A 16,999-nucleotide genomic window follows, 5' to 3' on the forward strand; every position below is an offset into this window, starting at 1 on the left:
AAAATTAAAAAAAAAACTGAACCATGGAAAACAGAAAGGTAAGTATCATTCCATAGAGATTCAACAAGTACTCTGGTAAGGCAGAGATACAGTTCAAGTTAAAGAATTTCAGGTTCACAACAGAGAAACTCAGCAGAAGATAAAATATTAGTTTCCTTTTCTGTTGCAATTTGATCCACAATCAGTCTTTTTTTCTCAGTTTTCCATCATCATTCCCTAGAGGTATAGCCATCCACCCCTACACAGGTAAGATTAGATTATCTTCAGCATGTGGAACCTGTTACTTTCATAATGTTTATCAACAGTGGCACACAACGAACAACTAATCACCAAAGGAAAAAAATATAAGATGGATAGGGTACTGACTTTCACTGAAAATGGAAAACTGTTTATTTAAGGGCTACCTTGCTAATATTAAAAAACTGACAAGGCTTAGACAGCATTTTGAATGATAACTGTTACAATGGAATAGCAAACTCAACTTAAGTGAATATTAAGAGAACTGAGAGTCACACTCTCAATATGAAGGGGCAAAGAGTAATCAGTGAACTCTAATAAAATGAATACTAGATTCCTCTCGGATTTTTCTTGATAAGCAAAATTTGGAAGAAAGCTACAAAATCTGAGTTCAAGGATTTGTACCTTATCTTTCCTGAATGTACTAACTTTCGTGCCCTCAAATGTTTAACACTTATCTTTGTAGCTGGAAATACTTATATTTCTTTATTAGTATAGGGATTTTTAATATTTTTCTACTAACTCTGAAAATACTTAGAAATAGTTAATAACTGTAATCAGGCAGCTACTCCCCTAACCAAATCAACAAAAAGAAAAAAAATGTGCTCTTTTAGGGAACTGAAAAATCAATAAATATTTTGATATCTGATAAGTAAAACCTTTTTAACTTTAAAATATCAAAATACTTTCCACAATTAATAATTTTATATTAATTAAACCACAAAGCAGGACATGATCCATAATTTGAGAGAATAAATTTTTTTAAATGGATTAAAATATTTTAACTGAAAAGAACTCATTTTATCTGGCAAAAACTTAGTCTTATGTAACTTAGTAAGTATTCAGCTCATACACTACAAAGGAAATTCATAATTGACAGTATTTGTTCATAGCAACCTTGTTTACCTTGTTTGGAAGCAAATATGTTATGTGAGGATAGATTACTGCTACCAAAATGAGAATGGTCTGGTTTCACAGAATTCTTTTCTACTGCATTAGAATGAGGCAGTATGACTGACTGAAAATTACTAGTCTTGAATGCAGCACTGATGAAATGAGTCTAAAAGACACAAAATCCCTGTATTAGATTCAAATGTCATTTGAAAATTGGATGACAAAATACAGAGTACTTAAATAAATATATTTCAGAAACAATGAAAGTCATATATCACACTGTAACAATCCACTGTAGCAGAAATGCCACTGGTGGGATATATTGCCACAAAGACTGGGTGGAGTTTGGCTCTCTTCAGTGTGATCTTGATCACTGAATTGAACCATTCTGAATCTTACCTTTAATTCTATCACAGAGAAGGTGCACGAACCCCTGAAACAGGCTAGGAGTGGGCCAGAGGGAGAGACCCTAGAACCAGGTCTCTACCCCAACAAGAGAAGTTAAAAGCAAAACATCTTATCTTTTATATCAAGGAATGTGAAATTTCATATGAAGATTAAAAAACCTTACCAGGAGCCAGGGAGTTAGTGCAAGGGTAAAGTGTTTGCCTCATAGGTGACTGACCCTGGTTTGATGCCCAGCACCAGAGTAGTCTCCTGAGCACTGCCGGAGTGATTCCTGAGTACAGAGCCAGGAGCAGTTCCTGAGCACTGCTGGGAATAAAAAAATTCTCCCCAAACTCTACCCCACCCCACACACAGACACACAAAAAAACCCAATTATCAGGATCTAAAGAAATAACCCCACAGTAGAGCACTTTCCCTTGCATGTGGGAAGCTAGATTTATCCCCAGCACCATAAAAATAAAATAAAAGGAAATATTTGAATATATATGCTCATCATCATCATCATCATCATCGTCATCATCCCACTGATCATCGATTTTCTTGAGCGGTCTCAGTAACATCTCCATTTGTCTTAGCCCTGTGATTTAGAAGCCTTTCTTTACTTGTCCTTTCCAATGGTGCTACACTGGAGGCTCTTTCAGTAACAGCAATTAAAAAATGCAATTTTAGACCAAGTGGGAAATATAGGGGCAACACAGTTTTCAACACCATTACTAAAATATCCTGAATAAGTAAATATTTTACCTAATAAAAATGATTTTAAAAGTTGTATACTAGGTAGAGAAAAACCATAAAAAAAGATGTAGGATCAGACAGGGATTGGCTAAAAAATCCAAACTCCAGGGGGCTGGAGCGGGTACAGTGGGTCAGGTTTTTGCCTTTCAAGTGGCCGACCCAGATTCGATCCTGGCATCTCATGTATTCCCTCGAGCACCACCAGCAGGAATTCCTGAATGCAAAACCAAGAGTGACACCTGAGCATTGATGGGTGTGGCCCCCAAACAAAGAAAAATTAAATTCCAAACTCCAGGGGCCAATAAGTAGATAAGGAATTTTGTATGTGGCCTACCCAGGTTGAATCCTTGGAACCTCATATGGTTCCAACAATTCCTGACAGTGTTCCCTGAGCTCAGTCAGAAGTAAGCCCTGTACACCAATAAGTGTCGCCCAAGAACAAAAAAACTATAAAGAAAAAAAAACATAGTACAGAACTTTATATATATCCGTGTATACATATATGTATATATAATTTCACTTTTTTGTTTTTGTTTTGGGGCCACACCCAACTGTACTCAGGCTTTTACACACTCTTTTGCTGGTTCTGAGATCAGGAATCATACCTCACAGGGCTTGGGAGATCAAATGGGGTGCTGGGATTGAACTGAGTTAGCCACATGCAAGCACGGGCTTGACCTGCTATGCTGTCTCTGAAACCAATACTATATATTTTTTACACATACAAACTAATAACAAAACTTTAATTTACAAATTAGGTACAGTGGAAATTAACTGTCACTGTCATCCCGTTGCTCATTAACATCTGATAATAAAGTAAAACAATTTAATAATATACTATAATATAAGTTATATGCATGTGGTGGCTCAAAAAACATCTATGTGGCTAGAACAACATAGTACAGAAGTAGGGATACTGCCTTGCATATGGCTGGCCCGGGGTTGATCCCAGGTACCCCATCCTGTCCCCCAAGTCCATCTAGAGTGATTCCTGAGTGCAGAATCAGAAAACCCCTGATGACAGAGTGTGGCAGCCCCCATCCCCCCAAATAACCATAACCTTGTTGGCATTATTTCCCTAAATTATAGGAAGCAAAACCATGAATAAGGAAATCTATTCTGTTTTTATAAACTCCAATTACAAATATCTGCGATGTGATATAAGAGCTTTTTTAACGGTGTGAACAGAAATACAAAAGGAAACCAGCTCTACTGAATATTCTCTCTGGTTAGTGGTGTCTAACCAGCACGTGCATCAGTCTTTTCCTACACGGGAAGCATGGCCAAGCCAATCATTATGCAAGAAGTGAAAGGGTTACAGTTAAATGAGCCACTGCAATGAGGAATGATTGTCAACTTAGTTCCCAGTGACGAGGGATCTGAGAGTCACGGTGGCTTTATATAAATACCTGGATATCTAGTTGCTGTTGCTGCAGTTTCTCAAGATGCCTAATGTGCTGCTCCATAAACGCACTCATTTGCTTCTCGTGATCATGACAGTGAACTTTCTCTTGACTCTTCTGAAGGCCTGTCTGCTGCTCTGTAACACGCTGTAACTGCTTATCCGTCTCCTGTAACTTATTGATCAATTCTGTAACAGAATTGACTTTTGCTTCCAAATCACTTTGTACCTGAGAGAAAAAGATCAAAAGATCAAAAACTATGTTTAATTGCTTTAAAAAGCGAAGAAAAGTGAGTTTATAGAGATATGAACAAGAGTTTCCCTATGTAAATTTTATGTTATATTGAATTTGCTACATAGAATTTTTACAATACTGTAGCACTGTCATCCTGTTGTTCATCGATTTGCTTGAGGGGGCACCAGTAATGTCTCTATTGTGAGACTTGTTACTGTTTTTAGCATATCGAATATGACCCGGGTAGCTTGCCAGGCTCTGCCATTCAGGCGGAATACTCTCGGTACCTTGCTGGGCTCTCCAAGAGGGACAGAGGAATCGAACCCGGGTTGGTCGCGTGCAAGGCAAATGCCCTACCCACTGTGCTATCGCAAGGAAATAGCAAAACAAAGCAGATTTTGAGATTTCACTAAGACTGAGTTAGGTCAGCAGTCTTAACTTCTAGTCTTGCTACTGATTAGCTACAGTTATATTGACTATAGTTATATTAGCTATAGTCTTTTGCCTATCCTAACTTTCCCATTGACAAGCCAAGGAAATGACTGACAGATGGACTCTGAGGAGCCTTTAAGCTCTAAAATAAGGATGATCAATTATCCTGGGTTGCAGTGGACTGAGGAAATTTCTCAAGAATACAGATTTTTTGGTACCAAACTGAGAAAATCCTGGGTTCTCTGGCATTATCAGAGCAATAAGGGAAAAATCTCATGTTGTGGGGCCAGAGAGAGTACAGGAGTTAAGGTGTTGCCTAGAATGTGGCTAACCCCGTTTCTATTCCCAGCACCATATACGGTCCCCCAAGCCCTTCCAAGAGAAATCCCTGATCAGACACAGGAGTCAGCAGTAATTTTAGAAAACATCCAGGTGTGACCAAATCCCTAATTCCCATGCATACACACATACATATAATGTCAATTTGACATAATAAATAGTAATTTAAAAAAATCTTTCTAAAAGAAGTCTCAACTCCTACAAGGCAATATAGCACACCACTGCAGGAAAATTCTTTCAAGTTGAAAGCAACGTCGTCTACAACTGACTACAACGTCGTCAGTCTAAAGTTTGACTCAGCTACGTGCAGAATCAGTCCCTAGTATATGTTTTGGCCTTTTAAACACAGTTGTGAGAGTCTACCTTTATCAGTGGTGCCGCTGTCGCAATGGCCGCAGCAGTAGCTGCAGCTACAGTGGCAGCTGAGTCGAGTCCACTCGGTGAAGCTCTGGTCTCCTGAGGGGCAGAGTCCTTCTCTGGCCCAGCATCTTCCAAAAGCTGCTCCTTTACTTCCTTAAAAACAGGAATGGTTTGAGCTCTGTAAATAAAATGGGGATAAAAATATGCTTAGGAAACTACACTGAACCATTTTAAAAAATACCTATAAGTACCGATCTGCTGAAGGTGCTGTACTATCTCTCTAGTGCACCCCCTGGAATTTTAAAAACCACACAGAATTCTTAAACTTACTCCTCTGTGATGTTTCCTCAGTATTGCTAAACACATCGTTTTTTTTTTCTCTCCAGTCTCAAAATGTTAGTTATCTTGCCATCTCTATACTCTACGTACCTTCTTAAACCAAAGAGTCATTAAATTTTGTCAACTATTTCATCACAATTGCAGGGACAGTGTCATAGAATTATAGAGGCAAGGCAGGAACTCAACAGGTTCATTCTCTAACTTTCCAAAAGGGAGAACAGGAGAAATACCTGATGGTTTAAACATGTGCTTTGCAGAAGGCCCATGTTTGATCTTAGCACCTTGGGAACCCTAAATACCTACCTGGATCACTGAAACAAGGACAAGATTCTAAGTGCCACCAGGTGTGGTGTGAGCAAAATTAGTAAAACATCACTATCAGGGGCCAGAGAGAACGCAGAGAGAATAGGCATTCACCTTGCTCATGGTCTATTAAGTTCAATCTCTGGCACCATATGAGGTCCTCTAAGCACTGCCAGGAGCGGTCCCTAACTACAGAGTCAGGAGTAAGCCCTGACCACCACCAGGTGTGGCCCCAAAACAACAAAACAAAAAAATAATCATTTCTTGTCAACTGTTTTGTTCTCTCAGTTTTTACTTGCTTTGAAACTTCCCACTCATATATATCACTATTTAAAATTCAAAAATTGGTGGCGAGAGAGATGTACAGTGAGTAGGGCACTTGCATGCAGCCAACCTAGGTTCTATGCCCCTCATGCTAGGTAGTCCCTTGACATACCATAAGTAACTCCTAACATTAAGCCAGGAATAAGCCCTGAGCACTGCCAGGTGTAACCCAAAAACAAACAACAAAATTCAAAAACAGTTCCTTAAAAACAGCTGAATAGGCTTGGTTTCCCACACACTCACCTTCTGGGCACATTCTGGCTTCCGATACACCTAGTATGTCACCAAATTACCTCTCTCTGGAATCACACTCTGCTGACTACACCACACCACACTCACAGCTGACTTCAAACCTTTATTTTTGGTTTTGGGGCCACACTCTACAGTTCTCAGGGTTCACTTCTGGCTGGGCTCAGAGTACCTTATTGGTGGCAAAGATCTAGTCAGGGTCAGTTGTGCGCTGTACTATCTCTCCAGCCCTGACTCCACGGTTTCTGTTTCCCTGAATTCTCTCCAACTTCCACCTAATTTATTATATTATTCTCCTTTACAATCCAACTTAAAGCTACCTTTTTTTTCAATAAATCTGTCCTTATAATATTTACTGTTGATCTCTACCTTCCATAATTGCTTTTACAAACACTGTCAGCTTGATAATGAGTCATCTTATGGCTTAAATGTTTATACAGATCATTTAAACAATATGTGGAACATAAAGCTGTTTTCTGCCACAGTTCCTAAATTACTCATTGTTCACATGTGTACATATTCTCTCCCCAGCTATAGTCCATGTAAGCCAGGGAATAGAAGAGCACCAAGTAAGAAGAAATCAACCACAAAGTAGGCACTGTGTGTGTGTGTTTGTGTGCACATATTAGGCATTATATGTATATCTGAGTACTAAGAAACTATAACTCAGATATTCCTTATCTTTCAGTATTCTTGTCTGAAGACTGAATGTGACTTAAAAATCCTTAAAACTAAAGGATTTTAAATCACACTCTACATTTAACAAGTTAACTGACCACTAAGAGATATAACGTGATAGAGCTATATATAAACTTCTTTATAGGCTTTCAATTTATTTTTCTAATTATCAAATCAGTAATTATTGCAGAGCACATGTAAAAAACTTCTAAGTATATAAAAAAACTGGAAAAATGCACAAACCTCTCCGCATTCAGAGGAAATTATCCCAAAGTAAAAATGAAGCTGATTTTAAATAACCCATACCAAAAAAAAAGGGGGGGTAATGCACTACTTACTTTCTTCGAGTGAAACTTACTTTTGCTTCAAAACTGCTCTTAAAGCATCTTTCTGCCCCATGGCATACTGAGAAATCAAGATGTCATCTTCTGCAAAAGATAAAAACTTATACTTTATAAGCTCCTGAACATGCATTCAGTTATAATAAGCTAGTAAAAATGATTTTAACTAAAAGAATCTTAAGAATTTAGCAACAGACTTCTCGATTTAAAAAAGGATGGGAGGGCCAGAGAGAAGGTACAGGTGACTTGCATCCGCCTTGCACATATGGTTGGTTGAATCCCAGCCAGATCTGGTCCCCAGCACTGTATATGGCCCCTGAACACCAACAATGTGCCCTAATGCCCCCCCAAAATGGCAAGGAGGGGCAAAGGATATAGTTCACCTTACAGAGCACATGCCTTATAAAATACAATACAGGGGCACGACTGTCATCAACTCCAGGCATCACAGGATGTCCTAAACACCACTGGGTTCATACCTGCTATTATATGTCCCCAATGACAGCTGGGTGTAGAACCCACAATACTCAAAAATCCAAAGGTAGAGGTCTAGAGAAATATCTCAGTGGCTCAGATAGCCTGACTTGCAAACTGAAGATTACAACAAATTCAGTCCCCATTGCTGCCACATACTGCCACATGCCCTGAGCATGTTCCGGGGGGCTCTGCTGTCTGTGCTCCCCAGAGCTGCAAGTGATTTGGGGTGACGCCACAGCCGAACAGAGGCACACAACTCCTGGCAAACACTGCAACTGAAAAAGGTGTGTGAGGGGCTAGGTAGATATTACAGTGAGTAAGGCACTTGCCTTGCATGTGCTGAGCGGGGTTCGATCCCCAGCACCCCATATGGTCCCACTACTCCAGCAGGAGGGTCCCCTGAGCACAGCTGGATGCAGCCCCCTCATTTTTTTTTTAAACAAAAAGGGCGAGGAGGGTGGGAGGGGGCATGTGTGAGCACCACAGCCTGCATCCAGCAAGCAGAACCCTAGAAAACATGTGTGAGCATCACAGAGACCTTCAGGAAGCACTGCAACTGGCATATGTGCAGAGACAACTAGAGGGTAACCCCTTCTCTTTGTTGCTGATGCAGTGAGTCACACAACCTTGCACAGGTCAGCTATGGTATTCTCCGGGGCGTTCTCTCTTTAGTGGAGGCATGTACATTCTGGTTGTGGTACTCACACACCTTTATTTTATTTTTCTGCTGGGGTTCACCTCTGATGCTTACACACATTCTGGCTAGTCACCCTTCCAGGCCAGGGGGTTCACATACCTTTTTATGGGGCCATATACCTTTGTTGAAGCACTCAGGCACACCTGGTTGCAGTGTGGCCAAAAATCAATCATAGCATCAAGGAACACAGACAGCAGAGATGCCACGATTATGCTTGGCACAGGTGGAGGAACCAGGGATTGAACTTGTGATAATATGCTTGCAAAATAGATGTTCTAAGCACTGCGCTATAGCTCCGGACCCAATTTACTATTACCATTGGTAACTGTTCCCTTTTCCTTATTTGGAGAAGGGCTTTTTTGCACCTAGTCCCTGGATCTGGGCTTTGGTATCACTTCCGGTGGTATTAGGAGGACCACATGGGGCACGTGGAATTGAAATAAAGTCAGTTTCATGTAAGACAAGTGCCTTACCTCTATACAATATCTCCAGCCAAGAAACATTTTTCTTGATTTTAGAGGTCATACTCATTGTTAATTTGGAAGGTGAAATAATTTAAAAGAACAAGAAAAATCTCTAAGGCTGTTTAATGAATGTCTAACAAAGCAATGATTATTGCAAAGATTACTCTGACACTATGTAGCATGAATACAGCAAGAAAATATGGCAAGTAAGCTGGACATATGGCTCAGAGGTAGAGTCATTTCTCATTCATATGAGTATCTGGGTTCAATCTCTAGCACTGAAAAAATAGAAAAGATACTGCAAATGAAAAAAGATACTGCAAGTGAAGTAAGCCAATCAGAGAAAGGCAAGAATCTATTTATACAAAGTATATGAGGAAATAAGTCAATTACTAAAGGACAACATGTAAAATCCAATTTATATGAAATTAACTGATACAAAAAGTACAGTGATAGCTGTTATGGAATAGAGAGAGGGAGGGATAAAGATTTTTACTTAGTGGTAGAAGAGATAGTACAGTGGGTAAGGTGCTTGCCTTGAATGCGGCCGACCCAGCTCAATTCCCAGTATCCCATATGATTCCCTGAGCCCACCAGGAGTGAGATTCCTGGCATTCCATGTGGTCTCCTGAGTCTGCCAGAAGTGATCCCTAAGGGCAAAGCCAGGAGTATCCCCTGAGCACTGCTGGGTGTATCCCAAAAAAAAACAAAGACAGAAAAGAATTAGCATTTAATAAATACAAAGCTTCAGCTGGAAGAAACAGAAGTTTCTCTGTTACTGAAAATAAAGGTCTGAAGTAAAGCATCACATGCTGTGATCCAGGAGGCTGGGCTCAAGCCCAGGTACTGCATGTTTCCCCATGCACGGCCAAGAAACACCCACAATCAGAGTTGGAAGTTGCCCCTGAGCACCCAAGGGGTATGGAATCCCCCGTATTCACATCAAAAATTAAAAAAGAAAAGAAAAAGAGTTCTAGAGATGGATTCAGTGATGGCTGCACAACATAAACATAACCAATGCCACAGAACACTTAAAATGGTACAAAATTGTCAATTTTATGTTATATATGGTTTAGCACAATAAAAAAAAAAAATCCATTCTTTTACCTTTTTGTCTGCTGCGTTCTTCCATTTTATCCAAAGGCAACCTTTGTGCTGTAATATCCTTGGAAAAGTTCTTTAAAACATTAAAAGAAAGCTTCATAAACCTTATGATGTATTATGTATTTTAACTATTTTTCACATTAAAAAATGTTTAAATACTAAGGCACCACGATTTACATAGCTGCTCATACTTGAGTTTCAGGACTATAATGCTCTACACGAATCCTACACCACTGGCAACTTCCCCCACCCCTCCCCAGCTAATGTCCCCAGGTTCCCTCCCTTCACCTCAACTCCTTGACAGCTACATCTCTTTTATTTCTTTAGTTTTGGGTTTGTTTTTGTGACCCACCTAGTGGTACCCAGGGCTTCCTCCTTGCTCTGAGCTCAGGGATTGCTCCTACTGGTGCTCAGGGGACTACGCAGTACGAGAGACCAAACTCAAGCCTACGCACTGTACTATCTGTCCAGTCCTTGACAGGCACATTTTTAAGTTTGGTTGCTATATTTTGGATCTCTTGCTTAGAGTACTGTTATCTCCGTAGTTCAGACATACACATACACTACATAGCTTTCTGACACCCCTGACATCTATATCCATTACCTCCCATCCATCTTTTCTTACTACCTGCCTTGGTTATGATTTATTCCTTATTAGGTACTAACTACTGAATTCCTAAAAGTGAAAAATCTATGTAATCTATAGGTGAATTTCTAAGACTGTACAATGCTTGTATACCTTTAGACTACTCAAGAATTAGTTAACTGTGTGGGTAATATTAAGCAGTCAGTCAACTAAATGGAAGAGGAAATGAATAAGCAAGCAACAGTGGTGCTGACACTCAGGCTCAAACACAAATCTGTCACTGCTAGCACAGCACCTTATAAAACATCCCAGTTACTACAGTTAAATAAGAAAATCTGATTGACTGTGAGTCAGAAACAATACAGGACAGATAGTCAAGTGACACAATATCACTAGTTAATCAACAGATTTTTGTAACTGAGTTCAGAATGTGGTCTGAAAAGCATCTCATTTTATAGGTGACACCATCTGACAACAATGTATAATTGTTGTATAATGTATAATGCTCCTATGTATAATCCTAGACTTCATGTCTAAAGTCTTATACAGTGTTAAAAATACCATGACTGGGACCAGAGAAATAATACAAAGGGAAGGATGTTGTCTTGCATGCATTCAATCCCCACCATCCCAACTCCGATTCAATCCCCACCATCCCATATAGTTCCCTGAGCACACTCAGGAGTAATTCATTAGTGCAGAGCCAGGAGTAACCCCTGAGCCCTAAGGTGTGCCCTAAGTGGGGGCGGAGGGAAGCCATGACTTTTGAGGGAAAGAATAATAGCACAGCAGATCAGAAGTGATCCCTGTGTACCAAGCCAGGAATAAGTGCCCAGGACTGCCAGGTAGGGCCCAAAACCCAAAAACCAAACCACCAAAATCACCATGATTTTGCTTCTGGAGAGACAGTACATAGTAAATGTCTCCTGCTTTGTACGTAGTCAATCCCATTCAATCCTCGGCAACATAGAGGGTTCCCTAAGAACTGAGACAGAAGTCTGAGAACTGCTCGGTGTGGCTTCTGCCCCCAAAAAAAGACACTGCAAGTCGCAAATTCACTCAGCACTGCTTCATCCATCTTAAGACACAGTTCTTCTTGGAGCTAGAGCCATAGTACAGCAGTAGGGTGCTTACCTTGTATGTAGTGAACACTGATTCAATACCCAGTACCCTAAACCCCACAAGGAGTAATTCCTGAGCACTGCCAAGAGCGGTATCCCACGGGGAGAAAAAAAAAAGATAAGAACTTTGCTATTTCTTAAACATGCCTCTGTAGCACTGCACTGTCATCCCGTTGTTCGCTGATTTGCTCGAGCAGGCACCAGTAATGTCTCCATTGTGAGACTTATTGTTACTGTTTTTGGCATATCGAATACACCACAGGAAGCTTGCCAGGCTCTGCTGTGCAGGCGAGATACTCTCAGTAGCTTGCCGGGCTCTCCAAGAGGGACAGAGGAATTGAACCCCAGTCGGCTACATGCAAGGCAAATGCCCTACCCACTATGCTATCGCTCCAGTCCAAACATGTTTCAAAAACTAAAAATAAAAGATCTCACAATTATTTAATTGTTGCTTTGTTCTGTTTGGGGGTCACACCCAGTGGTACTCAGAGTTTACTCCTGGCTTTGCACTCAGGAATCACTCCTGCTAGGGCCTGGGAGACTGTATAGGATGCTGGGGATTGAACCTAGACTGGCAACATGAAAGGCAAGCATCTTACCCTCTGTATAATCACTATTGCCCCAAATACTGCACCTCAAAAATTTAATTACGTTATTAAATTGTCATGTTATGTCTCTATATCCTATGCATAGAATATTTCCATGAAGGATAGGGGTAATAGTTCAGCAATCAGGAGCACTAGCACTTGTTTTATATGAGCCAGACCAGCTGGATACCACATATGCCCCATGACCACAGGGAAGGCTTCAGTGCACCCCCACAAGCCACTACTATGCAAGCAGCACTTCTTTTTTTTTAAAAATTCTTTTTTATTTATTTATTTATTTTTTTTATAATTTATTTATTTTTAACAAGCAGCACTTCTGGCCTGAGCACCGAACCATTTGGCCAGGCTAGGTTGGCAGGTGTCACCTTATGGGTGTGTCCCTCCAAAGCCACTGTACTGCATGAGAGCACACTCCACCACCCCTCCACCACCACCACCTGTGAAAAGGAGTATTTTCACTGAACAATAACAGAATTTCTTTTTAAGTGCAGAATCTTCTTAGTAGCTATGAATTTATTTATGGATATTTTTTATTCTACAGAAGTCCTTTTATTTACTATGTAAACATTATTCAGTTTACAGTGGTATAATGTATATCTTTGCAAATGAAATGTAAACAAAAATAAGGCCTGTTACTAACAATTTAAGAACATATTGACAAAGAATGCTGAAAATTTTAACATGAATATAATAATCCTTTAGCAAGGGGTATGGTGCCGCCAGCAGGTCAACCTGTACCTGCAGGGCGAATGCATCAGCAGCCTGATGGTGCCTTCAGGCTTCCTAATACCCCTGAATTGCCTCTGTGCTTTTGGCTAGACCCAACAACTTGGGACAAAGTTTACCAAGAAATTAAACGGCCAAAAGTTAGGTATATGGGAGCCATGCCCACAGACCATCTATATGAGCTCATCTATACAAGTTCATTTATTGGCCTTATTTCAGAGACCCATAAACAAATCTCGAAAGCGATCAAAAAGACCCGCGCATGGCTGAACAGACTGAGGTAAATAGGAGGGGGGTGGGTCAGCCAGCAGCCTGCCCAAGAAGAGTCCCTGGCAGCGGCTTACTTCCACAGTCCAAAATTCTCACCAAACCCCCAGCCTGACTTCACCAAGATATAATCTGCTGAAAATTCGGATATGCCGGTTTTGTGACTGAAATTTCCAAGCCTCCTCGGGGTCACGATGGGCTACCTTTCCCACCTCCTTGTACTTCCGGAAGCCTCAGCAGTCACATCCACACCCCAAAGAGGCCACCCAACTGAAAAGCTACACCAGCCTTACCGTCCCAATAAAAATACTGAATGCCCTGAAGAAACACCATGATCTCTTAGTACCTGTATTGAAAACCATAATGCACAAAAGAGAAAGAAAGCAAGAAGGAAAGTGCCTCCCATAGAGGGAGGCTGGGCGTAGAGAGGTTTGGGGGTGGGTGTGGGGAGATGAGGACATTGGTGGTGGGAAGTGTACACTGGTAAAGGAATGGGTGCTGGATCACTGTATGACTCAAACCCAATTATGAACAGCTTCGTAATGGTCTATCTCATGGATATCCAATTTTAAAAAAATTTAAAGAAAAAGTAATGTGGAGCTCATGCCCAATCCAATCAGCTTAATCAATGGCTGAATAAATAGCAGTACCCCTACATTAAAAATAGTAATAACAATCTTTTAGCTTACACTTTCTGACGGAATAGGATTTTCTAATGGAGGTTGGTAATAGTTTCTAGCAGAAGTTAAGTCTGTTGAACCTAATAAAAGAAAGAAACAAGTTTATCAACTCATATTAGAACCTTACCTTTAAAAATTATAGAGGCATAAATAATGATTTAAACAATATAAACTTCTGGGGCTGGAACAATAGTACAGGATGTAGGATATTTGCCTTGCACATGACCTGTAGCACTGTTTTTCTATTGTTCATCAATTTGCTCAAGCTGGCACCAGTAACGTCTCCATTATGAGACTTGTTGTTATTGTTTTTGACATATCGAATAAGCCACTGCTCTGCCCTGTGGGCGGGATACTCTCGGTAGCTTGATGGGCTCTCCGAGAGGGACAGAGGAATCGAACCTGGGTCTGCCATGTGCAAGACAAACTCCTTACCCACTGTGCTATCGCTCCAGTTCACATGACCTACCAGGTTCAATCTCCAGCATCCCATACAGTCCACCCAGGTACACTAGGAGTAATTCCTGAATGTAGAACCAGGAATGTGGCCCAAAACACAAACAAACAGAATGAACTATAAATTACTAGAGGCTGGAGAGATAATAAATTAAATAAGGCGCTTGCCTTACAAGACACTGACGTAGGTTTGATCCCCAGTACCACATTTCTAGACTTGCTAGAAATGATTCCTGGATGCACAGCCAGGAGTAAGTCCTGAGCACTGCCAGGTGTAGTCAAAAAAAAATTCCACATTATAAATTTCATATTAACACAAGACTAAATCAGAAATCACCCATTCTACAAGATATTTTTAAAAATATGCTGATGAAGGTTCTACAAGCTGACATATAGTAAGACAATAATGATGAATCAGAATTGAAAATCAAGTGAGATAAGTACAAAAAGTCTTAAAATATATCACCACACTTAAAAAAAAAAAAGGAGCTAATGGGGCTGGAGCAATAGCACCATTAGCACCATTAGGTAGGGTGTTTGCCTTGCATGTGGTCTACCCAGGTTCGATTCCCAGCATCCCATATGGTCCCCTGAGCACCGCCAAGGTTAATTCCTGAGTGCAGAGCCAGGAGTAACCTCTGTGCATCACCGGGTGTGACCCAAACAGCAAAAAAAGAAAAAAAGGAGCTAAGAACATAATATCAATTGAAAAGTTATATACATATGCATATAGATATAAAGATGTTTCTATATATCTATATCTATAACTATACATAAAATCAGAATGTTGCATTTGGACAAACTGGGTAGAAATTTCTAGAAATATGCACAGGATACAAATGCTAAATTAAGAACAAGCCTATGGGGGCTGGAGTGATAGCACAGCGGGTAGGGCATTTGCCTTGCACACGGCCGACCCAGGTTCGATTCCCAGCATCCCATATGGTTCCCCGAGCAATGCCAGGAGTAATTCCTGAGCACAGAGCCAGGAGTAACCCCTGAGCATTGCCAGGTGTGGCCCAAAAGCAAAAAAAAAAAAAAAAAACAAGCCTATGTTATGCTGGACATCCTTTGTGCCCATACCTCAAAAGGCAGCATTTAAAATATTTATTTGTGCAGATATACTTGATTCTTAAAATTACAAGTGAAATGGGCAAAGCATTATGTCTTCATTTTGTTTGAGTTCCAGATGGATTTAAGTGACTAGGAACATGGTGTAAGCTGAGTTTTTCTGCTATGCCAAACTACATAGTACTATCAAAAGAGAAGGAAAAACATTAAGCAAGAAGTCTGACTGGTACAAAAATAAATGAGCACTTCACAAAAGTTGAGCAAGTCCAACACAGATGTGACAGGTTATGTGTGTAAAAGTCTAAAGATAAAAAGACATCAGGAAACATTTCATTAATTCTATCAATACCATTAAATGCAAACTGTGACTGGACATTTTCCTAAGGAGAGGGGTCAGTTTGCAAACATCTGCACAAACTACATATATTTTATGTTTGGGAATCTAAGCGTTAAAAATCCTGTAAATTTTGAAACACCTTTTTGAAAATGAAATAAAGACAAGAACAAAAAAATCTATTTGGAATCACATACCATGTAAAGTTCCATTTGAGCTAGTCCCCATTCTAACTGGAAGGCATTTACTTGCAGACAACGCTGGAGGAACACGGGGCAACTCATCTTTCAGCAAAGACAAATGATCTCGCTGAATTGGAGAAACTACCTCACGAAGTCTCCTCGCTGGAATTTTAACCTTTTTTTTCCTCTCCAGACTCAAATCAGAGCCTTTCATGTTATTGGTAACAAAACTAGCTCCGCGGTTCTGAACAGAACTTTCTTCTGGGTCCGTAAAACTTCAAAACAATTTCACGACTTTGAGAACTCTGAAGGGTGAGGAGAAAGAAAAGCAGAGAAAGAAACGAGAAAGAAGTATGACAGCCGTGAATTTCAAGTGATCTCCCAACACGCAGACAAGGTCTAAACAGACTATCCGCGAAGCTACTCATTTCAAATTGCAGCTTCATCTAAGATCGGAGACGTCTAGAGCCTTCTATTTACCCAGTAATCCCAGAGTCTATGAATGCACGATAATAAATCTGAGAGCGGGGATGAATGACCGCATGAGCAATAATTTATAACAATAACACCGCATACCCCCCATTCCAAGAGCTGGTAGCATAAAAAAGTGAAACCGATGTGGAAACCGACTTGTTATTTATAAACCCAAAATGCTGGTGTTTGGTTTTTGTTTGTTTTTATTCAAAAATACCCACGCATAAAGCTCAATAGCTGTCTTCAATCAGAGTTTACACACCACTCCAGATGCAACCAAGGGACATCTGAATTCACCGGCAGCATTTGCAGAACGCTGGGCAGCCGCGGTGCCAAATCTAACCCGATCTCAAACACCGGTTGCGGGCGGGACAACACCCACTGCCCTGGGAGCCCTCCCTAGAGGGCAAACTACGCAAGCGCACCAAGAAAACCGTCCAAAACATCCAACCACGTTGCCTGTAAGGTCCCCCCTG

General features: G+C 40.5%; 1 protein-coding gene across 4 annotated transcripts in view; it reads right to left on the bottom strand.

Moving 5' to 3' along the window:
- KIAA0586 (KIAA0586 ortholog) overlaps positions 1-16,903 on the bottom strand; it is a 122,505-nt gene extending 105,602 nt beyond the window's left edge. For 3 of the 4 annotated variants that reach the window (XM_055133628.1, XM_055133627.1, XM_055133625.1), the window contains exons 1-8: positions 16,745-16,902; positions 16,065-16,354; positions 14,016-14,086; positions 10,022-10,091; positions 7,294-7,363; positions 5,046-5,220; positions 3,684-3,905; positions 1,144-1,297 (exon numbers count right to left, since the gene is read on the bottom strand). In XM_055133628.1, the coding sequence (XP_054989603.1) occupies positions 1,144-1,297; positions 3,684-3,905; positions 5,046-5,220; positions 7,294-7,363; positions 10,022-10,091; positions 14,016-14,086; positions 16,065-16,263 (961 nt within the window). In that variant the 5' untranslated portion in view covers positions 16,264-16,354; positions 16,745-16,902. Of the gene's footprint in view, positions 1-1,143; positions 1,298-3,683; positions 3,906-5,045; positions 5,221-7,293; positions 7,364-10,021; positions 10,092-14,015; positions 14,087-16,064; positions 16,355-16,744 lie in introns of all 4 variants that reach the window. The other variant, XM_055133626.1, reaches the window with a different exon arrangement.
- Between the last annotated feature and the right edge of the window lie 96 nt (positions 16,904-16,999).

This window comes from Sorex araneus, chromosome 3 (assembly GCF_027595985.1).
Source record: "Sorex araneus isolate mSorAra2 chromosome 3, mSorAra2.pri, whole genome shotgun sequence".
Taxonomy (NCBI): Eukaryota; Metazoa; Chordata; class Mammalia; order Eulipotyphla; family Soricidae; genus Sorex; species Sorex araneus.